The 26538-nt window shown below is 42.0% G+C and overlaps 6 protein-coding genes across 6 annotated transcripts; all 6 read right to left on the bottom strand.

Moving 5' to 3' along the window:
• Positions 1-6889: 6889 nt before the first annotated feature.
• FOMMEDRAFT_161396 (uncharacterized protein) lies at positions 6890-7472 on the bottom strand (the record flags this gene model as incomplete). Its single annotated transcript, XM_007270968.1, has 3 exons — positions 6890-6970; positions 7022-7201; positions 7263-7472. 3 exons carry the CDS (start codon positions 7470-7472, stop codon positions 6890-6892), a joined length of 471 nt encoding a protein of 156 aa, XP_007271030.1.
• A 2114-nt stretch (positions 7473-9586) lies between these two features.
• On the bottom strand, positions 9587-13440 carry FOMMEDRAFT_161395 (DUF1793-domain-containing protein; the record flags this gene model as incomplete). Its single annotated transcript, XM_007270967.1, has 18 exons — positions 9587-10175; positions 10238-10276; positions 10330-10498; positions 10556-10612; positions 10667-10856; positions 10917-11058; positions 11114-11175; positions 11230-11303; positions 11360-11422; positions 11472-11626; positions 11689-11927; positions 11984-12167; positions 12222-12352; positions 12417-12571; positions 12625-12733; positions 12785-12964; positions 13027-13338; positions 13387-13440. The coding sequence occupies 18 exons, from the start codon at positions 13438-13440 to the stop codon at positions 9587-9589; spliced, it is 2904 nt and encodes a 967-aa protein (XP_007271029.1).
• Positions 13441-14179: 739 nt separating this feature from the next.
• On the bottom strand, positions 14180-18585 carry FOMMEDRAFT_170841 (uncharacterized protein). Its single transcript, XM_007270966.1, has 16 exons — positions 17757-18585; positions 17515-17694; positions 17355-17463; positions 17148-17302; positions 16958-17088; positions 16720-16903; positions 16425-16663; positions 16208-16362; positions 16097-16159; positions 15967-16040; positions 15851-15912; positions 15653-15795; positions 15291-15351; positions 15065-15233; positions 14973-15011; positions 14180-14908 (listed from the first exon to the last, which is right to left on the bottom strand). Exons 1-13 carry the CDS (start codon positions 17964-17966, stop codon positions 15338-15340), a joined length of 1719 nt encoding a protein of 572 aa, XP_007271028.1. The 5' UTR covers positions 17967-18585; the 3' UTR covers positions 14180-14908; positions 14973-15011; positions 15065-15233; positions 15291-15337.
• A 1055-nt stretch (positions 18586-19640) lies between these two features.
• Positions 19641-22178, bottom strand: FOMMEDRAFT_95808 (uncharacterized protein; the record flags this gene model as incomplete). Its single annotated transcript, XM_007270911.1, has 8 exons — positions 19641-19771; positions 19834-20123; positions 20188-20540; positions 20602-20640; positions 20690-20778; positions 20836-21019; positions 21072-21737; positions 21804-22178. The coding sequence occupies 8 exons, from the start codon at positions 22176-22178 to the stop codon at positions 19641-19643; spliced, it is 2127 nt and encodes a 708-aa protein (XP_007270973.1).
• Positions 22179-22534: 356 nt separating this feature from the next.
• Positions 22535-24594, bottom strand: FOMMEDRAFT_143042 (T-complex protein 1). The gene is made up of 7 exons (XM_007270965.1): positions 24525-24594; positions 24410-24471; positions 24282-24361; positions 24101-24231; positions 22949-24045; positions 22789-22890; positions 22535-22730 (listed from the first exon to the last, which is right to left on the bottom strand). Exons 1-7 carry the CDS (start codon positions 24568-24570, stop codon positions 22602-22604), a joined length of 1647 nt encoding a protein of 548 aa, XP_007271027.1. The 5' UTR covers positions 24571-24594; the 3' UTR covers positions 22535-22601.
• Positions 24595-24668: 74 nt separating this feature from the next.
• On the bottom strand, positions 24669-25775 carry FOMMEDRAFT_23431 (uncharacterized protein). The gene is made up of 8 exons (XM_007270848.1): positions 25632-25775; positions 25560-25576; positions 25485-25493; positions 25319-25427; positions 25108-25262; positions 24956-25043; positions 24858-24902; positions 24669-24808 (listed from the first exon to the last, which is right to left on the bottom strand). The coding sequence occupies exons 1-8, from the start codon at positions 25753-25755 to the stop codon at positions 24762-24764; spliced, it is 594 nt and encodes a 197-aa protein (XP_007270910.1). The 5' UTR covers positions 25756-25775; the 3' UTR covers positions 24669-24761.
• Positions 25776-26538: the final 763 nt, after the last annotated feature.

Genomic DNA, 26538 nt, shown 5'->3' with positions numbered 1-26538 from the left:
TGTTGGAATTAAATAGTATACAGATACTAGAGATTGATTCTATCCTCAGAGTAACAAAGAAGACCATTAAAAAGACAGATGGAAGAAGAACAACTAGAGGAACTATAGGAATGACAATAAGAATTGACTAAAGGACAGGAATTATAATTATAATTGTAATAATTATAACAGGTAGCACATACAGTCTAACAGTGTAAGTCCTAAAGAGAAAGACTGATCTAAGGACTACAAACCAAAGTACAAGGATACTAGGCAGAATAAGCAAGAGAACAGTAAGAAGACTTATTCTATAGGTGTGAAAAAGTATTCACAAGCTGAACTAGACAATATGAGAGCTAAAGGACAATGTTTTATCTATAAACAGACTATGTATTTAGCTAAAGATTGTCCTACACACAGTATAGTAAAGCTGAACTAAAGATATCCTCTATCTCTAATAGTTCCTAATGATTTTAAACATATTTGGCTGAATATTGAGCTTGTCTGAGTAGAGAATACTATTCTCTAACATTAAATCTGTTCAGAAAAGTAATCTTAACAGGTAATGTGTACTCATTTCTGTTCTCCCAATTGTTAATGATCATAAACTACATATCTGTACTTCTGAAAACATAGAATTGGTGTAGATACTTATTCTAAAGTATTCTGTTACATTTCCAGTCAAAACAGTACAGAATTCCTTCCATAAGACATCTAGTAATTCTAAAACATACTGTATCATTGTATTCACTGTAGAAATAGCTATTTCTGTAGATTGATCTTATTCTCCTCTGATTTCTCTTTCTAAGTTTAGTGTTTACAAGGGGAATCTTTAATTCTAAAGTGTCAGAAGAGGTTTGTAGCTTCAAATCCAATTGTTCTAGACTAAATACTTACAAAATAGTATTGTAACCAGCTAATGAATTGTAATTCTCATTCTTCTAAGTTGTAGATTCATAACTATTGTCTAGATAATGTATCTGAATAGTCATAGATTGTATTTGCAATATAGAAAATGATAGATCTATTGTATTGTCTGCTATAAGATTCAAATCCAAGTAATTATTGTCTTCCAAAGTATTAGTTAACTTATCTAGAGCAGAATAATTGATATTAACACTCTTAGACAACATATTTGTATTGGAAACACTATCCTGAATTGTTTGAGCTAATGTATTCAGTTGTGAGTATGGAAAACATTGACTTGCATCCCATATCTGGAAATAGAGTATATATGTATGATTTACCTGTGTAAATCTATACTATGACTACTAACTTCAACAATTTTAATACAATTGAGTGTACTACAGCTTATACTAAGGACTTTAAGAGATTAATATTATGTCCTATCATAATTACAATCAAAATCAATAGAGAATTAGTGAGAGTATTAATTGATTTAGGATTATTAGCAGATTTCATGTCTACCAAGTTTGTAGATCAAATAAGCATTATGAAACTTGTATTAGCTAAACCTCTACCTATACAATTAGTAGTACAAGACTCTAGATTGAAAGTAAACTATTGTACCAATGTAAGAATACAATATAGAGAGATAAATGCAATACAGCACTTTAATATTATGAATTTGAATAACTATAATATTATACTAGGAATACTGTTCCTCTTCCAACACAAGATTTCTATTAGTTTCAATGAGTCTAGACTATGGATTGAAAGTACAATACCTCTACCAATAATAGGAGAACAAGTCACAGTTGTTTTATTAAAGGTTATTAATACTTATGATTAAGAAATTAATAAATGTAGACAAGAAATCAAGTAATATACTACAGATTTGTTCAAAGACACTTTGGAAACACCTCTACCACTTCTTAGAGCCATTAATCATAGTATACTACTCATAGATGAGGATAAGAAATACAAGTTCCATAGGGCAACTTGTTCAGATCCTTTGAGAGAGTAATGGTAAAACAAGAGAAAGGACTATATTCAATTAGGAAGATGGAAAGTAGTTACAGGATCAAATGTAATGCTTATACTACTACTTCAAAAGCTTAGAAAGACTAAGGAAGACCCTATATGATTGAGAACCATTATTGATCTTAGAGAGCACAACAAGAATACTAAGAAACTATCATCTCCTTTATTAGATATTGAATCAGTATTAAGGAGAGTAGCTTCTAAGAAGTATAAATTACTCATTAATGACAAAGATGTGTATGAACAGATTAGAATAATCCCTAAGCATGTAAACAGATTAATATTCAACACTCTAGATAGAACAATGGTTAGTGAAGTAATACAATTAGGTGATTATAATAGTAGTACTACTTATCAAGTGTTAATGAACTACATTTTCCAGCCTTACTTGGGTGACTGGATGGATATCTACCTAGATGACTTAGTGATTTATTCAGACACAATTGAGGATCATATGTGACATCTCAGAACTGTCATTAATATATTGTACAAGGAGAAATTCTACCTTAGTGAACATAAGATACAATTGTTCTAGAAAGAATTAAAGATACTAGGCTACATTATTAATGATTAAGGTATTAGAATGGACCCTCATAAAGTTGATTCTATTCAACAATAGAAAGTACCTACTAATAAAGATTTGTTACAAGGTTTCTTAGGATCAGTAGAGTATTTAGCACCCAATATACTTTAGTTACACATTTCTACAGGTATTTTATCAAAAATTGTAGGAGAAACTACATTTTTCAGATAGACATTCACTGAACAGTAAGTGTTTGATTAAATAGTAAAGTTAGTATTGGATTTCAGACATAATCACAGGATAGTATTAGACTATAGTAAGAATGTACTACCTATCAATATTGTTACAAACACTTTGGCTTCAGGAATTGGAGGAATAGTTAGTCAAGGTCATGATTAGAAAGATTCTAAGATAGTAGTGTTTTTCTCAGCAAAATTAAACCCTGTACAACAGAATTACCCAGTACACAATGTAGAATTACTAGCAGGAGTAGAAACTATACTAAGACACAAGAATCTACTACAAGGAACACATTTCTTTTGGTATACTAATTACAGAGTGTTAGAACACATTCTAAGGCAACTAGTATTAAGTGGAAGACAAGCCAGATAGTTAGAGAAGATATTAGACTTCAATTTCACAGTAAAATACATTCCAGACACTACAAACATTCTTACAAACATGTTATCACACATATACTTAGGAGATTTACTAGGAACAACTCAATCTTAGTAAGAATATATATTGTAACTTAACAACAATAATCTATCAAAGATTAATCAAGTCAGGAATAACATTTTACAGCTGTTAGAGATACAGGATACTGTATATATTGAGGCTAGACTAGTAGTAGTAAGGAAAACTTTACCTTAAGGATTGATTACAAGTCAACTGTATAGTAGAAAGGTTAGATTAATTACCAGACATGCTAGAAACTCACAGACAGACCTCTAAACAGAGGTCAGGCCTACTACAAGGACTAGAAGCTGGTTCACAATACTAGAGAACACAGAGCAAGATCAGGAAATGGATACACACAGTAAGGTATCAGAAACACTGCCTCAGAACACTGAACAATTAGATTTGTATGAAATAAATTCACCTACAAATGTACCAGACACTGAAAGTAATACACAAGGATACAGACATTCAGACAATAATATTAGATTGGAAATTAATGATTAGAACATCCTAGTACTAAAGAATACTACTGATCAACTCTGAAACTTGATTAAACTATAGTTACCTAATATTATAGCTCAATCTTCACCAGATTTACAATTCCCAGAATGTCTCAAAGGCAGATATTATGAGGATAACTTCTTCAATCAGATATTACAAGATCTGAAACACTTCCAGAATTTTCATGTCAAAAATGGACTCATATTTTACTAGGAGAGTAAGAGGTACATACTTTACATACTCAGAATTCTAATACACAACAGAAACACTAGGGAAATTGTAATAGAGTATGTACATTCTATTTTGACACACTTAGAACCTTAAAAGACACTTTTGTACCTTAGAGAACAAGTTTGGTAGAAAGATATGATTATAGACATTAATTCCTACTGTAATTTGTGTCATACATACAAAATCAGTAAACCTAACAATCAGAAACTGTTTGGTTTACTATATCTGCTCTTAGTACCTAATAGGCCTTGGGAAGGCATAGGAATGAACTTTGTTAAACCTTTTCCTGAATCAAAGAACTGTTTAGGACCTTTTAATATGATTTGTACAGTTATTTGTTTATTAACTAGTATGGTACACATTATTCCTACTAGGCAAACATACAGAGTAAGAGAAATTACAGAGATAGTATTTGAAAACATCTATAAACTGTATAGACTGTCTAATTACATTGTTAGCAATTGTGATTCCCTATTCACTAGTACATTTTGGAGAAGATTATATGAACTTATAAGTATTAAATTGAAGCTATTGAGTGTATATCATTTACAGACTAATGGATTAACTGAGAGAATGAACAGAACAATTACTCAGATGCTCAGACAGTGTATTTCTCCTAAACAAAAGGATTGGATACATAAACTACTTATGATCAAGTATACTATCAATACAGTAAGGTCAGAAACTATAGGATATACACTATTCTTTCTAAATTACAGTCAAATGCTAAGGAACTTGATATGAAACAATCCTAAGAAGGATGAATATCCTAGAGTAAAGACTTACACTCAGAAAGTAAAGGATACAATACTATAGGCACACAATACAATCCTTCAGGCAAGGGTAAAGCAAACTAGACATACTAATAGACACAGACAACCCTCTTCCTTTGAATTAAACAATCTAGTGTATGTTTCTACAAAAAACATGAATCTACCAAGACAGTGAGTATACTAGCCTTATACAAAGATTCTCTCTTTACCAGCACACTCAACTACTGACTAGGATAACCTAGTAATTTTCTACTGAGAAGGAGAAAGAATCCACTAACCCTTAGCTCAAAAACCCTTTATATATGTGTATACATGTGTAGTAGGATACAGGGTAGTCTAGTGAACAAAAAGGAAAACACTCACAAGCACCTACAACACATGTTGTGCAAATGCACAGGTAGCACAATTGTTACACTTGCTCTCCAGCATTTAGTCCTAAATGCTAAGAGAGTTAGTACTAGAATAAATGAAATAACAATACAAAAACAAAAGAAAACATTAGTAACTTATTACAAAGTTTAGTACTACTGTGTTAGGACATTCTCTACAGTTATGAATGTGTCTTTGATCAGTCCTATAGTAGACTGGATGTGTTCCTGTCTGACTTGAACATGTTCTGTAGTAGAACTAGTAGAACTCACAGTAGATTAGTTAGAATAACTGTTGGATTGAGTGGAAAGTAGTAGATTCAGTAGTAGAGTAATGTCTTGAGTGTTGAATAAGTTCAGAGTACTCATATCAAGTACTAAAGTAAGATTGGTGGACATCAAGAGTAATTGTGAATTGATCTAAGAGTGTTTACAGTTGTGTGAGTAGAATATAACAGTTCCATTATTGATTTGCTCAACTCTACACTTTGCACCTAAGTAAAACAGTAAGGTATATGTACTTGTAATAATATAATACAGAATATATACACATTTACCTTAGTTTGAAACTATGTTCTTATAGTATACAAAGTCCTGGAACACTTGTATCATCTTAGTATATTGAATACAGTCTTAAAACAGTGGTAGCAGGCTCAGTCTTGTATGAGAAGGAATATAGAAGTTATACAAGTGTAATACAATGAGATAACACTCTAGGAGTTGTATAGTAGGGTTGAGGGAATTGTTGTGGATAGCTCTAGAGAAAGCTACAATCTTCTTAAGCTCCTCTCAATCAAAAACATAGTTAGTACTTGTACTATAATTGTGAGTAACCTAATCCTGTATGATTAGTTGTGCTTGAGGGCTAACTAAGAGTTGTAGAGGAGGATGAGGCATATTTGTACCTTGTAGAAAAGTGGATGCAAATGTATGAGTAACAGATTCTTAAGTAGTAGACATGATATGTATAGTAAAGTGACTATATGTACAGTTTTTAAAGCCTTTACATATGTCTACCTGTATGTCTATACTGTAGTATTGTGTTTAAAAGGTTGTCTCATGTTTTACTAGACTGATACTAACCTAAGAGTCATTAGTATTGAGTTTTCCCTTTCCTAGAGTTAGTACATTAATAGAATCAATTCTAAGTATGTCTAAGTATTCCTTTAATGTCTCAAAGTGTACAATTTTATTATAGAGTAGCTATGTGTAATCTCTAGACTTCTATAGTACTTTGAACAAAGTAATAGTCCCTTGTCCTATATGAGTTTCAATTGAATCTACTGTCCATTCCTTGTTCTCATTGTTTAATCTAGTAACTTGTCCTACTTCCCTTCTAGAGAATAATCTATTATCATTTGGAACATGTATTCTAAGTAGTAATGAATGAAATACAGGGTGTATGTTATGATTCCTTATTTCCCTAGGTAGATCTAGTTCAAACACCTTGTTTCTTACATTCCAGATTATTTTGTAAGGTCCTATATACTTTAGTACTAGTTTCCTTACCTATCCTTACACTGACAAATCTACCCTGCGTCTTATCAATGTTTTCTACTGCCCACGAGGTGGTCCCGCTTCCAATCTTAAAACAAAACAATAAGAAGTTGTACACGTGCCAATATAAAAACAGCTTAGAAAATAGTTAACCTTCTTGAATGCGTTTATTAATGTAGCATCTAGAGGGTGAATGTTATTCTCGACAAGTTGTGCTTGGTTTTGCAGTTGCATGCTAAGGACGACATAATCGTAGGTATCTTCAAACGACCATTCGACAACCTTATGTGTGTCATCCGTAATGAGGTCTAAATGCAAAGCACCGACGTCCAGTCAAAGTTTCGCATCGTTGAAACATACTCACCGCCAGCAGCGTCGGCGTACATTCTAACTCAGTGCAATTGGCTATCTGTAGATTGCGCAGTCATATATAGGTATGCGAAAGGAAGCGATTGGAGTGTGAAACTATTCGGCTGAAATGAATTATAAGACACTCGTTTTGAAGGAAGTCTCGTGAAGCTTACTTCTATGGGGCTCAGAAACGACATGTTAAACTGGACACCTCCAGCAGACAGGAGGAATGATGTCCTCGTTGCAGTAAATTCAACTGCTGTCTGATTCGGGGTATTCTCCCCGTTAAAATACTTGCCAAGTAGTCTATACTCTTTGTCGTCTACTACGGCACTTACATACCAGTTTGCGCTCTTGAGGGATGACCATGATGTTAGACTGAGAAATGTCTGGGTTAAGAGTATGTGAACTTACTGTGCCTCTGGTCCAGGAGTTGACATCTACATCAAACGGTGAAGGAGGATTGTTACCCTGTAAAAGCCATACGTTCAAATAAGGCGAACGGACAGCTATCGGAAGGGACGGGGCGTTGAACGGAGAAGCTGTCCAATTGGAAGGTCCTGATTGAGTCCGTACTCGAAATGTGAGGAGAATGAGGAGGAGAAACGGTGCTAATAGCTGCATGGTCGCGGATGTATGGATGGAACAGACGGAAGACCGAGCAACTTAGGACAAAGCAGATCCATGACAGAGCAACGCGCTGTGACAGCATCGAAATGATCCTGCAGGCACGCTCGTTGATCCATATACTCAAATTTGTCCTCCTCGAGGACGTTTTGGCCTCGAATCTGAACAATGTTACCATAGAAATTGTCAACAGCACCATGTTTGGGAAGTTTGAAACAGAAGGTCGTGAGAAGAGGCACAGCAATCGTTGGATCAATAGATCATGTATACACCGAAAACTCACAATTATTCACAAGTAGTTGCTTGCAGAATTCACATTATCCTCCTTTCTTTAGTGCCGGTGCATTTAATCAATGCCACTCTGTGCAAGAGCTGAACGAGGAACTTCTGTACTGTGTGAACGATACCATTTGTCGAGCTGGCAAATTCTAGTGAACTGTTATCTGCGCCATGATGCTTCTTCTTGAGCGCTGCCGCCACTGCCATCAGTGGGCATGTCAGATGAGATCAATAGTGCACAGCGACGGAGCTCAAAATGCAACGAGGCGTGCTCTTCGGAGTCTTCCCACGGTCTCGGAGATGCAGTGTGGCTTACCGAGCCTGTCAGCTCAAAACAAAACTTGACCAAGTTCTTAAGCCTTTATTTCCACCTGATTGATTAACATGCACATAGTATTCTGACAGGAAAATATACATGATTCATACTGATCAGTGAAGCAGGAATTGCCTCAGTGATTTTTTCTAAAAATGTATATGCTTTCATTATACAGTTGAAAATATCTTATTGCATAATGTTGGGAGAGTCCTCAGACCTATGCAATATGAGCAATATGCATTATGGTAGCCGTGCGAAAACATTACTTAATTAGGAACCCAACATTCAATATTACTTTTCAATATATTTGAAGACATATACACTATGACAAGAAAATAAGCACATATTTAGAGCATCAAGAAAGACAACCAAGACAATGACAAGTATAGTAAATGTGTATATCACTGTAAAACTCAAGGAATAGTTTGTAATACAAGGAAATACAGTCAGAATCTGTAGAAACAAAAAGATAGAAAAAGCTAGTCAATACAAATAACTTTCCCCCACATATCATGAAGAGATCTTTGCTGCCCTATCTTGGTCTTGTGGCAGCATCAAAGACATTGTAAGTAATGAAATGTCAATCAGAAACATTCTTTTTGTATTGAAGTACGTCAGAGAACAATATGTGAGGCTTTTGGGTACAAAAATCACAACAGTAAGCAGTCTAATTTCCCAAAATGCTCAGAATTTTGCATAATTTTCTTACAAATCTTGATGCAATATGCAATAGACTATTTTTGTGCATAATTCCCTTATCCTGAGCTGGGATTAGGCAGAAAGCTATGCAATATTTAATTTATGCATTATAATATGATGCAATAAGGTATTTTCAACTGTATAAAGTGTTCTTTAGCTAAATTTTTAATATATATTATATTAAAAGGCAGGCAGTCATTCACATTTTTACATTGATGACTGTAGATATATTGTTGTAATCAAAAAGTATTACACTCTTTTGACTGCCACTGTACATACATACACAATCTTGGATCTTGGATACTATGTAATGGATTTTAAAGACTATAGAATCTACCAGGGTGCACATGCCATTTAGTCATCAAATATCCTTATATAGTTGACAGAAGAGGATAAGTGCTTGAAATATTTGAATATTTGACTTCAAGGTTGAGGAGAATGTCGAATTACGTTGAACATTATGTAAACAGTAACACCACTGATTCCATTGGTACTGAAGAGTCCTATTTGCCTCAGAGCTCATCCGTCACAATGCCATATCGAATTTGGCAGACGAGTCCATGCTGTTGTATTTGTTTAACGGTCGAAATAGCATTTTGTAAGGGTACGGGTATAGCACAGCATTTCCGGACCAGAATGGCAAATCAAACGTGAAATAAGCAGTTACAATGATAGAATTTGGATGCGAAACCAGAAATTCTGTTGAATAATCTACCACGTCCTGTCAACCCATGCCAGGGAAATAAAAATGATAATGCCTTGAGGGAAATACAAAAAGCGAGAATAAAAGGGCACGAGGAATTAGGTCCAAAGGCCATCACGACAGGTCTGGGTCTGAATACGTAGGCGGTGCCTCCTCCGCCACACGACGCTCCTGCCTGATCTGTTCCAATTCCTGTCTTAGGGAATCAAATTCTGAGCGCAGTACCGCGACTTGCGAGCGGTTTGCTCCGACCTGCAAATTAGGCACAGCCAAGCTTTGCGTTTGCGATTCAATCGCATTTGTTATGGCCGGCTCGCGTTTTTCGTCCGCTCCACTCACTCCTTCCGACTGCAAGTGTATACCGCGGGAAGAGTTGTCTGGCCCAGAGGGAGTAGAGCTTGGCGCGTTATGAGTCTTTGACGCAGAGTTACTCGTTACCGCGCTGTTAGTGTATGCTTCGGAGGTCGGCAACGATAGAAGGAATGGCTGAGCGAATCCAGACGGTTCAGTTTTGCTTGTCACAATTTGGTCTTTGTTCCGCCGTGCGCGACGCTTGCGCCAGAAGAAATAAAGGACAAGCACCAAGATAGCAACAGCCGCTATGCATGCTACGACCACTCCGGCGATAAGACCGGCGTTTGGTTTGCTCGAGCTATTAGAAGGTGGATCGATGAATGGTACGCTAACCGACTTGGATGTCGTACTAGGATATTTTAACAAATGAGAATCACAGAAGTCCAATGGAACAGAAGTGCAAATACGCACTTCAGAGCAAGCAACGCAAACATGCCACCCTGGGCGGGGCTGGGTCCGAGATAAGCTTTCTAAAAATCACTATCGTAGAAAGAAGGGCGCACCTAGCTATGCCTGCACTTGTTCCCGGACCTCCAAGACCATTGGTAGGGTCATATATCGATGTAAAAGGCACTTCGTTAAGATTGTTTGACGCGTAGTCATGTATCTGCTTTACTAGGAGGTCTCGTGTTGCATCACGCTTTACCGTCGCCGCAGCAAACATCATCCAGTCTAAAGTAATAGAATCTGGTCATTAAATGGTTGATTCAGATCACAACGTTCACTCACTCGACGTCGTGTTTTGAGGTGGTGAGTTACTCAGCGGTAACCCATACTTAAAAGAAGCTGCAGAACTGAGTTGTCGAACAGACATCAGGTCGAGGGATTAATGTCACACACCTGCCTCGTTCTGATAGAATCCGGTTAACAGCGTATACACTGAGTCGGGAACCAAATTAAGGCGGAGTAGCTTATCAGCGTATAGGTTGTACATCAATCCACTTGAACTGGAATTGCCATAGAAAAAATTGACGTGTGATGCAGAGAGTGCCTGGTCTTGCCAGAATTCCAAGGCGGAATTTGCTGTAGCCTAAAGGATAGAGTAAAGCTTAAGTCGGTGACTTATTGACAAAGTTTGTCAATCACTCACACTAAAATTCTGTTGATCGCTCGTTATACCAACAAGTTCAGCGATTCTGGCCATTGCCGCGATCCCAATAATTCCCTTCAATGCAAGATTTGTCTGATTGGGACTTATGAAATCGGTGTTTATGCTAAAGTCTCCGGATGATCTAGTAGCATTGTAGTTAGTTTCAACTATAAGTCATATCGAAGTTTTAGCCTTACTGGTTGAAAGGGGTAATTGTATTGCTACTCAAGTATATTGCCCACTTTCGCATTAGGTTGTACTGGAATGATGTGTGGGTACATGATCTGCACTGTCAATAATGGGAAAGACCTACATGTCTTTCAATCAATGTACCATTTCCCGAGGCCATTGAATATGCCAAAGCCATTATAATCATGTTTGCAGTTTCTATATAAGTAAAGGTTGTTAGAGGAGATACATCATATGCGCAAAGAAGTGACAACCATCCACTCCATAAATGTGTGGGTCATTGATGCCATTGGCAGTTGCGCTCGGATACGTCGTGCCTACGCAACTGTCAACTCATGTCGACTGCATTAAAAGGAAACACGATACCGATGTTTTGCGCCGCATATGGTAACTTGTAGGCTGAGGAGTCCTGGTACTCAAGGAGAGGTTCGAGAAGGCATCTCCCTATTTCGGGATTGAGATAAAGGAAAATGGGGAACGCTGCATAAAGTACATCCACATTATTCACACTCGTTGTAGTCCTGTCCAACGGCCAGCAGTCAATTTGCTTTGGTGCCAGAAGAGATATTTAATAAGTACGCACTCGTTATCAGAACCGACACTCCCAATGTTTTTCATGAAAATCTGCACATCCGATGTATCCCATGATCCACCCGATGACGGAGGAATTGTGATGTCCATAGATCCCATTGCCTGCCGTGCGCTTAACGCAAGAAGATCTGCATATTCGGTTGAAAACGCTCCGCCATCTGCCTGAATCTGCGCGTCAAGAGCTTGTGCTGCAGACAATGCCCGCGGAAAGTCATCCAGCACAAACTTGGCCTATTCATTCGGGCATGTAAGAATTGCAAGAGGCCTAAAGGAAAAATGCCACACACGGCGGAAATTGGATCACTGATCTCTGATGCAAAATACGGACTCCTATCCTCGAAGGAACCTCCTGGCGTTAGATGCTGTATCGTCGGATTTCGGTAGACACCGACGGCCCACACAGCAGGCTCTGGCGTTGAGGTGATATTTCCCCAGTCAATCGATATCCCAATAACCGGTGAATTACTTCCTCTATAGTCTATTTAGCATTTCAGGCTATGCTAATAGAGGAATGCAAAGACGCACGATTGAACAGCTCGAAAAGTCGAAGGAGGGTCTGCTTGATTGTCTAGAAGTCCACCCGATGGATTGCCGACAAATGGACCTCGCGTCTTATCAATGTTGGCTATTTCCCACGATGTTGTCCCAGTTTCGATCTAAAACCAAGATAAGGGGGATGCGTACATCCGCTATTACAAAAAAGTGCAAAGACCGATCTACCTTCTTGAATGCGTTAATTAATGTAGCATCCTGGGGGTGAATATTGTTTTCGACAAATGGGACAGGATTTTGGAGTTGCATGCTAAGGACAACATAATCGGAAGTATCTTCAGACGACCATTCGACAACCTTACTGTCATCACCCGCGATGATGACTAAATGCGGGGATATTAAATTTCAAATCCAATTCCTGCTGAGAGAAACTCACAGCCACCAACGTCAGCGTACATGCGAACCCGGTGTAACTGGCCGTCCGTAGACTGAGCAGTCATGTATAGGTACGCAAAAGGGAGTGATTGGAGTGTGAAATTCTTAGGCTGAAATAACTCGTAAGATACTTGTCTTCAGTCTCCTTTCGTGTAACTGACTTCTATGGGGCTCAGAAACGACATGTTGAACTGGACACCTCCAGCAAAAAGGAGGAATGACGTTCTTGTTGCAGTAAATTCAACTGATGTCTGATTCGGGGTATTCTCCCCTTCGAAATACTGTCCGAGAAGTCTATATTCTTTGTCGTCTACTACGGCACTTGCATACCAGTCCGCGCTCTGGGAGGATGAGAATACGATGTCAAACATAGAAATGCCTAAGTAAAGGGGTGTGAACTTACTGTACGCATGTCCCAGGGGTTGGAATTTACAGCAAACGGGGAAGGAGGATTGTTACCCTGTGCAAGCCATACATTGAGGTAAGGCGAACGGACAGCGAGCGGAAGAGCGGGAGGATTGAATGGAGAGGCTGTCCAATTGGAAGGTCCTGATTGAGCCTGTACTCGTAGCGCGAGGAGGATGAGGAGCAGCAGCAAGGATGTCAATAGCTGCATGGTCGTGGATGAATCGGTGGAACAAACGGGGGTGCTGAGCAAGTCGCAGGCAAGCGATTGCATGAGAGGGCGATGCGTTATAACAGCATCGCAACGATGCTGCGCGCGCACACATTGTTCCGCATACTTTATTTAGTCCTCGAGAACGTTATGGCCTCGAATCGGGAAAAGTGTCATCATAGAAGGTGTCAACAGCGCCATGGTTGGAAGTTTGGAACAGTTCAACAGATCTAGAAGATTGTGAGAAGATGCACAGCAATCAACGAATCAACAGGATCATGTTGGAACTTATTGCACGTTCCAAACACACCAAAGCACTTGTTGAGCCACAAAAATTCAAAGGTAGTTGTGTCCAGAGTCCATACTATCCCCTTATTTGGTGCTGGTGTGGTTCAGTTTATGCCGTCCTATGAAAGAGTTAACGAACAACTTCTGTGTGTGAAACGTTGCAGTGTGTGAAACCGGCAAATTCTAGTTGACTATTAAGTGCATCATAATGCTCTTACGACTGGTCGAAGCTACTTGATTGGAACCTTTTTCGTTTTCTTCCTGAGCACTGCCGCTATTGGACGTATCAGATGAGAGATCAACAGTGCTCAGCAACAGAGTCAAAGACCACGAGGTATGTTTTCCCACGGTCTCAGAAATACACAAAATAAAACCTGTCATTGAATATGAAGTTTTGAGGCCACAATTGTGCTTGTGAATACTGCAGCATGTAACACTACTCGATGACATCAGCACTTACTGAAATGTTACGGTACCATTGGCCTTTATGTTCGAAGCTTATCCGTGAAAACCATATTGAAGTCAGCAGACAGACCTGTGCTGTTGCAATGTTTAACAGTTAGAGTAGTATTTTGTACAGGCAACAGTATTTATTGCACAACATGCCAGAAAAGCAAATCAAATATGAAACAAAGAGTTACGATTGTAGAGTGTGGATGTGATACCGGAAAATCCGTTGAGTATTTTACAATGTGCTACCAACCCATGTCAGGGAAACCTTAATGATAATGCTTTGAGAGAAACACAAAAAGTGAGATTGAAAAGGTAGAGCAATAAGGTCCAAGACTGTCACGACAGGTCTGGGTCTGAATACATAGGCGGTGCCTCCTCTGCAACACGTCGTTCTTGCCTGATCCGTTCTACTTCTTGCCTCAGGGAATCAAATTCCGACCGTAGCGCCTCAACGCCTTGCGAGCGGTCTGTTCCCACCTGCGAATTAGGCTCAGTTGAATTTCGTATTTGCGATTCTGTCGCGCTCGTCATGACCACCTCCCGTTTTTCGTCCGTTCCTCTCATTCCTTCCGACTGCAAGTGTGTACCGCGGGAAGAGTTGTCTGGCCCCGAGGGCGTAGAGCTTGACGTGTTAAAAGTCTTTACCGCAGAGTTACTCGTTACCGCGCTGTAAGTGTATGCTTCGGAGGTCGGCGGCGATAGAAGGAATGGCTGAGCGAATCCAGACGGTTCAATTTTGCTTGTCACAAATTGTTCTTCACTCCGCCGTGCGCGACGCTTGCGCCAGAAGAAATAAAGGCCAAGAGCCAAGATAGCAACAATGGCTACACATGCTACGACCACTCCGGCGATAAGACCGGCGTTGGGTTTGCTCGAGCCATTAGAGGCTGGGTCGATGAATGGTACGCTAACTGACTTCGATGTCGTACTAAGATATTTTAATAAATGTGAAATTTACCAAAATTGAGTGGAACAGAGGTGCAAATACCCACTTTAGAGCAAGCAACGCAAACATTCCACCTTGGGCGGGGCTGAGTCCGGGATAAGTTTTCTGAATGTTACCATCGTGGAATGGGGAGCGCACCTAGCTATGCCTGCACTTGTCCCCGGGCCACCAAGACCCTTAATGGGGTCATATATCGATGTAAAAGGCACTTCGTTAAGATTATTTGACGCGTAGGCATGTATCTGAGATACTAGGAGGTCTCGTGTTGCATCACTCTTTACCGTCGCCGCAGCAAACATCATCCAATCTGAGGTAATAGAATCTAGTTATGAAATGGTTGGTTCAGATCACAACGTTCACTCACTCGACGTCGTGTTTTGAGGTGGTGAGTTACTCAGCGGTAACCCATATTTAAAAGAAGCTGCAGAACTGAGTTGTCGAACAGACATTAGGTCGAGGAGTCAATGCCACACACCTGCTTCGTTCTGATAGAATCCGGTTAACAGCGTATACACTGAATCGGGAACCAAATTAAGGCGGAGTAGCTTATCAGCGTAAAGGTTGTATATCAATCCACTTGAGCTGGAATTGCCATAGAAGAAATTGACGTGTGATGCAGAGAGTGCCTGGTCTTGCCAGAATTCCAAGGCGGAATTTGCTGTAGCCTAATGGATAGAGTAAAGTCTAAGTCGGTGACTTATTGGCAAGGTTTGTTGACATCACTCACGCTAAAATTCTGTTGATCGCTCGTTATACCAGCAAGTTCGGCGATTCTGGCCATTGCCGCGATCCCAATAATTCCCTTCAATGCAAGATTTGTCTGATTGGGACTTATGAAATCAGTGTTTATGCTAAAGTCTCCAGATGATCTAGTAGCATTGTAGTTAGTTTCAACTGTAAGTTAGATCGAAATTTTAGCCTTACTGGTTGAAAGGGGTAATTGCATTGCTACTCAAGTATATCGCCCATTTTCGCATTAGGTTGTACTGGAATGATGTGTGGGTACATGATCTGCACTGTCAATAATGGGAAAGACCTACATGTCTTTCAATCAATGTACCATTTCCTGAGGCCATTGAATATGCCAAAGTCATTATAATCATGTTTGCAGTTTCTATTAAAGTAGAGGCTGTTAGAGGCGATGCACCATACGCACGAAGAAGTGACTACCATCCACGCCGTAAATGTGTGGGTCATTGATGCCATTGGCAGTTGCGCTCGGATACGCCGTGCCTACGCAACTGTCAACTCATGCCGACTGCAGTAAAGGAAACATGATACCAATGTTTTGCGCCGCATATGGTAACTTGTAGGCTGAGGAGTCCTGGTACTCAAGGAGAGGTTCGAGAAGGCATCTCCCTATTTCGGGATTGAGATAAAGGAAAATGGGGAATGCTGCATAAAGTACATCCACATTATTCACACTCGTTGTAGTCCTGTCCAACGGCCAGCAGTCAATTTGCTTTGGTGCCAGAAGAGATATTTAATAAGTACGAACTCGTTATCAGAACCGACACTCCCAATGTTTTTCATGAAAATCTGCACATCCGATGTATCCCATGATCCACCCGATGACGGAGGAATTGTGATGTCCATAGATCCCATTGCCTGCCGTGCGCTTAACGCGAGAAGGTCTGCATATTCGGCCGAAAACTCTTCTCCATCTGTCTGAATCTGCGCGTCAAGAGCTTGTGCTGCAGACAATGCTCGCGGAAAGTCATCTAGCACGAACTTTGCCTATTCATTCGGGCATGTAAGAATCGCAAAAGGTCTAAAGGAGCAATATCACATACAGCGGCAACTGGATCACTAATCTCTGATGCAAAATACGGACTCCTATTCTCGAAGGAGCCTTCTGGCGTTAGATGCTGTATCGTCGGATTTCGGTAGACACCGACGGCCCACACAGCAGGCTCTGGTGTAGAACTGATATTTCCCCAGTCAATCGATATCCCAATAACCGGTGTATTACTTCCCCTGCACTCTATTTAGCATTCAGAGTTGTGTGTATAGAGGAAAGCAAATACGTACGATGAAACGGCTCGAAAGGTCGAAGGAGGATCTGCTTGATTGTCTAGAAGGCCACCCGATGGATTGCCGACAAATCTACCCCGCGTTTTATCAATATTTTCTATAGCCCACGAAGTCGTCCCGCTTCCAATCTAAACACAAGACAAGTCGTACGCCTGACAACAAGGGAAAATCATAGAGGACAATTTACCTTCTTAAATGCGTTAATTAATGTTGCATCCTGAGGGTGAATATTGTTCTCGACGAATGGGACTGGGTTTTGGAGTTGCATGTTAAGGACAACATAATCGGTACTGTCTTCAGACGACCATCCGACAACCTGGCCAGTATTACCCGCGAGGAGGTCTAAATGCAGGATGTTAAATTTCGAGCCCGATTTTCGCCGAGAGAAACTCACAGCCAGCAACGTCAGTATACATGCGAACCCGGTGCAGCTGGCCATCCGTAGATTGAGCAGTCATATATAGGTACGCGAAAGGAAGTGACTGGAGTGTGAAATTTTTCGGCTGAAATGACTTGTAAAATGTGTGCCTTCAGTCCACTTTCTCGAGACTTACTTCTATGGGGCTCAGAAAGGACATGTTGAACTGAACTCCTCCAGCAGACAGGAGAAACGATGTCCTCGTTGCAGTAAATTCAACTGCTGTCTGATTCGGGGTATTCTCCCCGTTAAAGTACCCACCAAGTAGTCTATACTCTTTGTTGTCTACTACAGCACTTGCATACCAGTCCACGCTCTGCAGGAATGAGATTATGGTGTCAGACGAAGAAATGCCTAACTCAAAGTGTGTGGGCTTACTTCACGCATGTTCCAGGGAAAGGAACCTGCAGCGAACGGCGAAAGAGGATCATTACCCTGTGCAAGCCATACATTGAGGTAAGGCGAACGGACAGCGAGCGGAAGAGCGGGAGGATTGAATGGAGAGGCTGTCCAATTGGAAGGTCCTGATTGAGTCTGTACTCGAAGTGCGAGGATAATGAGGAGCAGCAAGGATGTCAATAGCTGCATGGTCGAGGATATGTGAGTCGAACAAATGGAAGGTACTGAGCAACTTGGGGACAATGCGGTTCATGTCGGGACAATACGTTGTGATAGCATCGCAGCGATCCTACGCGAGCGCTCATAATTCCACATACCTAAATTTATCCTCCACAAGGACATTACAATCTCGAAATCGATAAATGTTACCACGGAATACTTTGGAAAAGGAAGGTTGTGAGAAGGTGCACGGCAATCATTGGATCAGTTGGATCATGTCGGAACACACTGGGCTTTCCAGCTACACCAAGCACGCGTAATTATTCGAGAATAGTTGCCTGCGCAATCCACACTGTCTCCTTTCTTTGGTGCCGGTGCACTTTAGGTTATCTACTCTGTGCAAGTGCTTGACGAACACCTTTGTGTGGAACGTTGTCACGGATCCCACTTGCAGGTAATAAGTAAACTGTTATCTGCGCATCATGATGCTGAAGTAAGCTGAGCGACTGTGGTCGACGGATGTTTTCATTTTCTCCCTGAGCGCCACTGTCACCGCCCCTAGTTGGATATCAATCGTGCCCAGCAACGGTGCTCAAACGAATACAGTCGATATAACGAACGTTGTTGATTCACACAACTCCGACTCGGCCTGTAGGAGAGGTTGGATCAGTTTTAACTGCAACCGAGTTCACCCTGGATCGCACTACGTGTTCCCGCTCGCTGACAAAATAATCATTGGGCAGCACAGTTGCTATCGCCAAGTAAATGACGTGGTGTGTGTGAAGCAGCGTGATGTAGGCAGCATAAGGAGTAACGAGGTCGGACACTCACGCATAGGTTATGAACCAAGTGAGTCGGCGGGTGTGGATCAAAAGAAGTTACATCTGTATGTATCAACAAATACTGAGATATTGAGGTATTTTGTAGGTTGTAAGACAAGATTATTGACAGTACATGAATCTGCACTGCAGATGGTTTGTTGCTTGCAGCAGAGCCGCTTAGTGATGCACGTGACCAGATTGCGTAAAAATAATATTAATAATCCGCTACAAGCAAAATCACATTCCGACAAAAGAATTTTACGAGATTTGAAGCCAAAACAAGTGTTACATGCCTCAGAATGGGTCTCTACCTCTGGTGATTCAGTGAAAGTTGCCGATCTCAGTAACATCCATATACGAATTCGTTAGCTGAAATAACACGAGTATAGTAAATGCTAGACTACGAATAAATGGGTTATTGCGGCAAGGTGAACGACGAGATGAACAATCACTGGTGATGAACGGGTCGGGTGTCGCAAACAAAAGAGAATAGAACGAAATATAAATCAGGGAACCTTAAAGAAGCCTCGAGTAACAGACGAGTATTTAGCAATGAGGTAAGAAATGGTACATTACAGAGTAATTCTTGCAGTGATGTGATATGAATGGGAGTAAAGCATGAGAATCGATGGAAATAATGATGAGCAAGTGAGACTACAGGCCAAAAAATGCGTGGAGGAACGAGGTCGAGAGAGCACGAAAGTCCTTAGATGCGTTTGCGTTGATGATTGTTGAATGCACGATGTTTATCGATGAGAAGTCAAAGGCACAGAATGTAAAGCACAGTCGTGCTGGAATAGAAGGGGGGGGGGGGGGGAAGCGGCTAGAAAGCGAGGAAAGCAATAAAGATAGCAGAGAAGGGGAGGAAAACAAAAACGACGCATTACGGCAGAGTTGCCTCACCGATGAGTACCTTTCGTCGAACATCGAGCTGTTCTACAGCTGCCTCAAGTCGTGAATTCAATGCCTCCTGCCGTCGCACCTTGGCCTCGTCACCTTCCTGGCGATATATTTCTGAATAGAACATAAAATATAAGTTATGCCACAAGTGAACTCCCGAAGCCTTGTAAACGTACCAAGGAATCGTTGTCCAACCCATAGCCCGAGAGCAGCATTACCAACAGACGTGGTTGAGGACGGTGTACGCCCCTCTCTGGAAGATCCGGCTTGCGCGCCGTCGTTTGGCTGACCACCCTTCTGTGCAGCTCCGAGGCCTGCAGCTAACTGTCCACATGTCTCCAACATGGCCTTGGAATGTTGCTCGGCAGTTCGCAAATACAAAGCAGACACTAAAGCGAGAACAAGAGCGCGCAGGTGGTTGTCTTGAGACTCAGAAGCAATGTCTAGTGCATACTTAAGATGTGTTCTGCAAAGACGAAAGCCACAACAATTAGCCAAGAGGAGAGATATGACGGAGATTAGCAGCCCACTTTGCAGCAAGGATCTCCGGAGACAGACACGCAGCCAGGACATGGCCAATAGCTTCAAGAGTACCACCCATCCCACGGCACGCGTCAACAACGGAACGGACTTCAGCTTCCCATATAAGGTCCGTCCTCGCGCCTTCACCATTTGCGATGCGCAAGGCTAGGCCTCCGGCTCTGGCAGAGACATTCACGAATGTTCCCTCGGCCGCAAGGTTTGCAGCAACAGCATAGCATTGTAAAGCGCGGTCAGTATCTTTGAGAGCGTGAGCTAGGTGTGCATGATGAAGCGTGATGCGGGCAGCGTAGGTCGTGAAGAGAAAGAAAGTGCGAGTATGGGTTATAAGCTCATCAAGGTGCTAAAATACGAATACATCGGCTGAAAAGAATGCGCAGATATTTATATAGGTTAGTACTTACATGAGAGGCGTCCTCGAATTCACTTCGCATGATACAGACCTAAAAAGGGTTAGCATACAACCAATATGCTCGTTCGAATATTACGTACAGCAACCAGCTCTGAAAGAAGATCAGCCTTCATCTTCACCATTCGCTCGTCGACTTCTTCAGCATCTCGCGGCTCGGCCCAAGGATTCACTGAAAATTATTTGATGTTAATGGATCATAACGAAATTGACAGGAAGGACAACATACAAGGAATTTCCTTCTTGATTTCCTTCTCCCAAACATCTAATCCTCCGTTTGCGAATAGTTTGCGTTTCGGCCTCCGTCCAACCGCATCTCGCTTGGAGACGCTGCTTACAAGGTAGGCAAGATGGTACAGTACTCGAGGATGTGTGCATTTAATCGTAAGCGGAGGTCCGGATGAAAGAGAGATCTGCAACAGACGATTTTAGTATGTTAAGTCAATCGAAAAGCAACAGGCGTACATCAATGGTCCCATTCGGGAATAGACTTAAAGCATCGGAGTCTAATAATGCATGAAGATGTGACAGACGTGGTGATGAAGCTTTTGCTTTGCCAAGGTGAGTGTAGTAAACGACACCCATGAGAAGGGTATGGATAGCCATTGCGGCTTCGAACGGATCCTCAAAGTTCATGAACTCCTCCTTCGCCCGTTCTTTTCCTTTCTCCGTCGGAGGAGAGCTACTATCGTTGTATGATAAACCGAGAGCAGACTCTGCAAATGCCAGTGAATCGCCAACAGCATCCCACATCCCGGCATCGACTAAGGTACGCAGTCGTAGGATGTGTGTGAGCAATGTTACAGGCGGGTCACCATGCGCTTCCGAGGCGGATAAGAGATCCTGAATCGTGCTGAAAGCTGCCTTGAGATCAGGCGGCGTTCGAGTGAGGGCTTGGGAAATTCCTGTAAGGTGAGTGGAGTAGACGAGCGATGGTGGAGTACAAGCAAATTCGAAATTCTTGGGTACAGAGAATGTCGAGACAAGACGCTTGAGGAGCGTACGAGAATATTTTTCGTTATGTTGCCAATGAGCGAGACGAGCGTGTGTAAGCGCCAACGTTTGTTTGTAAACCACAAGAGAAGGATTTTGTTGGGCAATAAGTAGGCCTTTTCCAATCGCATTCTCGACCTACCAAAAAACGTCAGAATTGCCGCTATGAATTTAAGCAGAAGTTGCAAAACCAAAAAGGCTTACCTCCAAGTCCAAACCTCTCGCCCACGGGAAATGTTCACTCTGAGTCCATCCGGCATGAACAATTCTGAGTCCCAGCTCAGCGATACCAGTCCACGCTCGGCATTCAATATCGGGTGAGAGCCCACCCAATGCTACGCATTTGCGCAGCGCAGCAAGAGATAATCCGTAGCTAATTACTTGTGACTTGTGGTTCGGTGGCACGGCGAGCAGACCTGGCAGAGCTAGAAGCAGGACACCTGGAGGGAGCCTCTCTAAATTTCTCTTATTTCCACCGCGTCCATCCAAGGGCGAGGAAGACCGTCGGCGCTTTCGCGAGTGTGCTAGACCGTGCGAGGGAGGCGTCTCAGGCGTGCCTTCTTCAGCATTTCGGTTCATGGCCCTGTCTGTTAGATTTAAGTGTACACAGCCTTAACCCGAGCCTTGCGAGCGCGCAGCCGTCGTCAACAGACTGTCTGGATGGCCGGAAAGTCCAAGAGCAACGCTGCGGCCCCTCTGAGTCCATAAGTCGGTGTCGAAGGCTTGAGGCTCTTGTTCCCACGGCATCACGCGCAGGTCACATCGTTACTCGCGCGCCTGTCACAACAAAGCTTGCATTTATTCAGTTTTTAAATTTCAGCAGAATAATTTGCGTTTTCTTCTTGTTCGGACTCTTCATTCCCCATCTCTCTTTTCCCAGGTGATAGACCAGTAAAGCTCACTGACGCAGATGAATTTCTTCAAGTATTTATTTTTGCTCTCTAAAGACACACACCCGTATCACCACCTCATATCTTTGCTATCCCATTCTATGGTCTAACCCTACTCCGCCATCTCTTCTGGAGGCGGACCCTGCTCCTGTTGACCTTTTTCCTTCCGTACGGCTTGTACAACATCGTCAACACGCAAGAGCATGCGAGCCGCCTCGATAGCGGTTTTGAGAATTTGTACCTGAGAAACGCGAAGAACCACTATTAGGTAGTGCAGTGAAAGGAACATTTTTACGAACCTTCACACTAGCAGACTCGTACAGTCCATAGGACTTCATGTCAACAATCTTGCCCGTATCGCCGTTGATGCCCCAAGAATGTTCACCAGCAACGTGCTTAGCCTAAATGATAACGGAATAAGATATCTAGAGCCGAAAACTACTGATGAATTTCACTCACTCTCAACTCAGTCAGTACCCTAATCGCATTGCCACCGGCATTCTGCACCAGTGTACGAGGGATGACTTCCATCGCATCTGCGACAGCACGGAAAGGCTGTCCCTGGACACCGACGATGCTGCGTGCCTTTGCTTGAAGAGCCACACTGATCGCCATCTCCGTTGCACCGCCGCCGGGTGCAAGACGCGGGTTGAAAATCGCATTCCGAGCAACAGCCATTGCATCTGCTAGGTTACGATCAATCTCGTTCAAGATATCCTTCGACGGCCCTCGAAGCAATATCGTGCATGCCTTGGGTGACTCGCACTCGGTGAGGAATGTGAAATATTCATCGCCGATCTTTTCGATATGGAAGAGCCCACATTTCGTGCCAACGTCCGATTCTCGCAGGTCCTCGACACGATTTACGATCGTTGCGCCAACAGCTCGTGCAATACGGTTATTGTCTGATTTTCGAACCCTTCGGATTGCAGTGATATTCGCTTTGAGCAGGTAGTGCTGTGCAAGGTCGGAGATGCCTTTCTCAGTAAAGACGAGGTCCGGCTTAAACTCAATGAGCTTTTCGCAGATCATCTTGACTTGTTCCCCTTCAATCTCCAACACGCGATTCCAGTCTTCCTCCTTCGATATTTCGATGTTTGTCTGACTCTCGCCTTTCTTGTATTCAAGTGGACAATCCAGTAGAATAATTCGAGGCTTCTCAATCCGACGTCGCATTTTAGGATGAGTGATGTCCTTGTTGAGCATTACTCCCCTGAGGACACACGATTGCTCGATCTCGCCGCCAGGTACCTTCTCAACACGTGCATAACGCTTAATGTCGACAGATGTTACTCCCGTGTCGTTTTGTGTGACAGTGCGAATAGCTTGTAAGGCAAGCTTGCACATCTGTTCCGACCACCGTACGACGAACTTAGTGCCGATGGAGGTTTTTATGAGAGCGAGCATGTCGTCATCGCTTGATGTGTCGATTGGGATGGATATTCGTTCGATAACCTCGAGCGCCTCTTGTAATGCTTTGTTGAACGCAGAGATGATGACGACTGGATGCGTATTCCTCTCTAACGGTTGAAGGGATTGTGCAAGGATTTCACCGGCTATAAAGGCATGGATGAGTGAAAACCTTTTACAAGGCACATGCACAACACGCACCAAGAATGATGACACTCGTCGTCCCATCTCCACATTCCTCATCTTGCGTCCGACTTAGTTCAATCATGTTTTTCGCTGCGGGATGTGCCACTTCTATCTCTCGTAAAATTGCGTTTCCGTCATTCGTAAGCCTTGAACAGCGATTAATAGGTGCGGCAAGTTAAACGAAACTGCAACATACAAAATACCACCCATAGGATCGAGAATCATCTTAAGCATAGCTTTCGGGCCAAGGCATGTTCGAATGACATCTGCGACAGTCTAAGAAAGTATAAGTATGACCCTATGGCAACGATTTAGTGTACGAACTTTTGCTGCAGTTATGTTAGAAATTTGGGCTTTGCGACCAGATTGTCGTTCTGGCGCAGTATCTACAGAGGCCATATGAGGATATAGGAGACAATCTGGTAGTAGAACTACATACTCATAACGAAGACTGGCGTCTGTCCTGGTCCAGCAACGGCGGCCATGGTGGGTCAAACTTGAGGAGGGGTAAATGCTCCAGTACACGCGTCGCGTTTCGATTTCCTTCTACTGGTTCTCACTATGGCATGCATTTCTCACGATTACAGGACAACTGAATAGTAATTAGACTGCACAAAGAAGGTGATGACTCTCGTACTACAAGTACAATAACTGAGTAGAAGGCTAGGCGAATTAATCATACTTTGACACCAGCAGCTTTCATGAGGTCCGCAACCTCAACATCTAAGTCCACGTAAGCACTGAGCCGCTACGAAATGAGTGAGACACTCACGATCTTCCGTGTGCTCCATGACATGCGCGAATTCGCACGTATTACCTAGAATCACATCCTCAGATAAATGTCACTCTAAAGAAATATCTAGTACAGACCTGGACCGAAAACGAAATCGCCTCCGTTCTGTGAGACCTTGCCCTGCTTGCCAGTAAAGGCTTGTAGTGGGTGGAAGACCACTGCATTCTATTTATATTTATGCGATAGTGAGAAAGCAGGTCTCTGGAGTAGGGAAAACAACTGGTCTCACCCAGAAACTCTTCAGGACATTCGCCCAATACGGACGAACGTAACTCCGCTTCTGCTGGCCGGCAGGAGTAAGGTTCAAGTTGCACGACATCCCGAGTTTCTGATAGAGATCCCGAGAAGGTTCAGCGTATATATCCCCCTTGAACCCAGTATCCTCTGTAAAAGGATGGTGTAAGAGGAAGGTGACCAAGACTACGAGTGGCAGAGCTTGCTTTTATACCCCTCAATTAACGACCAGTCACCACAACCGATGATAACGAGTTTGGTACTGGCTTCCGCTAAAGCAGATTCAGAGACACCTGCAAGTTGCGAAACATACGCCTATGAACCTGCGTGTCAAAGGATTGACAGTGTAGATTTTGAATATTAACTGCATACCTGACAAGACTGCGAAATATAAAGGACGACAGTCGTAAAACAAACTCTTCCGCGAAATTGCATAAATGCACTTACACCACAGAAGAAATGACCTGTATATAAGAATACATTAGCACAGTTATAGTGCTTTCAGACCTGCACACTCACGAATAAAGACAACTATGGTCTTTGAAGAGGAGAAGAGGTTTCCGAAAGGCAATTTGTTCCCTTTACTATCAAATATATCAATTTTCGCTGCAGAAGCGATGGTATCTGAGTCTGGACTGCTCATATTGGTGCCTAATGACGGCGAGTGTAGGTGCGCAGAAGGATGTTTCTCGCGGGTCTGGACGGATTGCCCAAACACTGTGCTCGGCAATCACCTGATTCGGTCATTCTTCTAAATTTGGTGCAAGCCAGAGACATGGTGATTGTGTACTACTACTAGTACACGTAATCGCCACTGTCCGGTATGGCATTGACAGGGTTGTGGCAGGACTTCTTACTCACAACTGAAGCTACACTAACTTATATTGTTACTTTACAAGGTATTCAAACTCTATTAATAAATGCAATATTCAACTAAATTTAGGTAAGCCACTACAGCATGTTTCAGGCCATTAATTTTGTCTGATTAACTTTGCCTTACTATAAAGTGACATATTGCTAAAATTACTATAGAGTATATAAGGCATGAATGCAACTGTTTTTGCTTTTCAGTACTACCATATAATGAATAACTCTCTGAGACACAAGTCTTGTAAGATATACTCACTTTACTAGTCCTAATCCTTAGGAATAGTAACAGAATAGAGTATAGAGGGTAAGACTTGTAGACTTGTATAGTAAGAGGGTAGAGGAGTCCTACTTTAGTCAAGCTACAAGTGTAGCCTAGTAGGTTAGTAGTAGAGTACTTCCAAGTACTAGGTAACTTAAGTTGATAAAACTATCCTTTGAGGGCCAAACTGGCCTCCTTATATACCTTTTGCTAGAGTGATGTTACTCTAGTGACTTTAGTAACTCCCTTCACTGTTGTTCCTATGAAGTAGAGCTGGCTAATCCTTTAGACTGTATG

Source organism: Fomitiporia mediterranea (assembly GCF_000271605.1).
Source record: "Fomitiporia mediterranea MF3/22 unplaced genomic scaffold FOMMEscaffold_15, whole genome shotgun sequence".
Lineage (NCBI taxonomy): Eukaryota > Fungi > Basidiomycota > Agaricomycetes > Hymenochaetales > Hymenochaetaceae > Fomitiporia > Fomitiporia mediterranea.
This window is presented reverse-complemented; position numbering and strand designations above follow the sequence as displayed.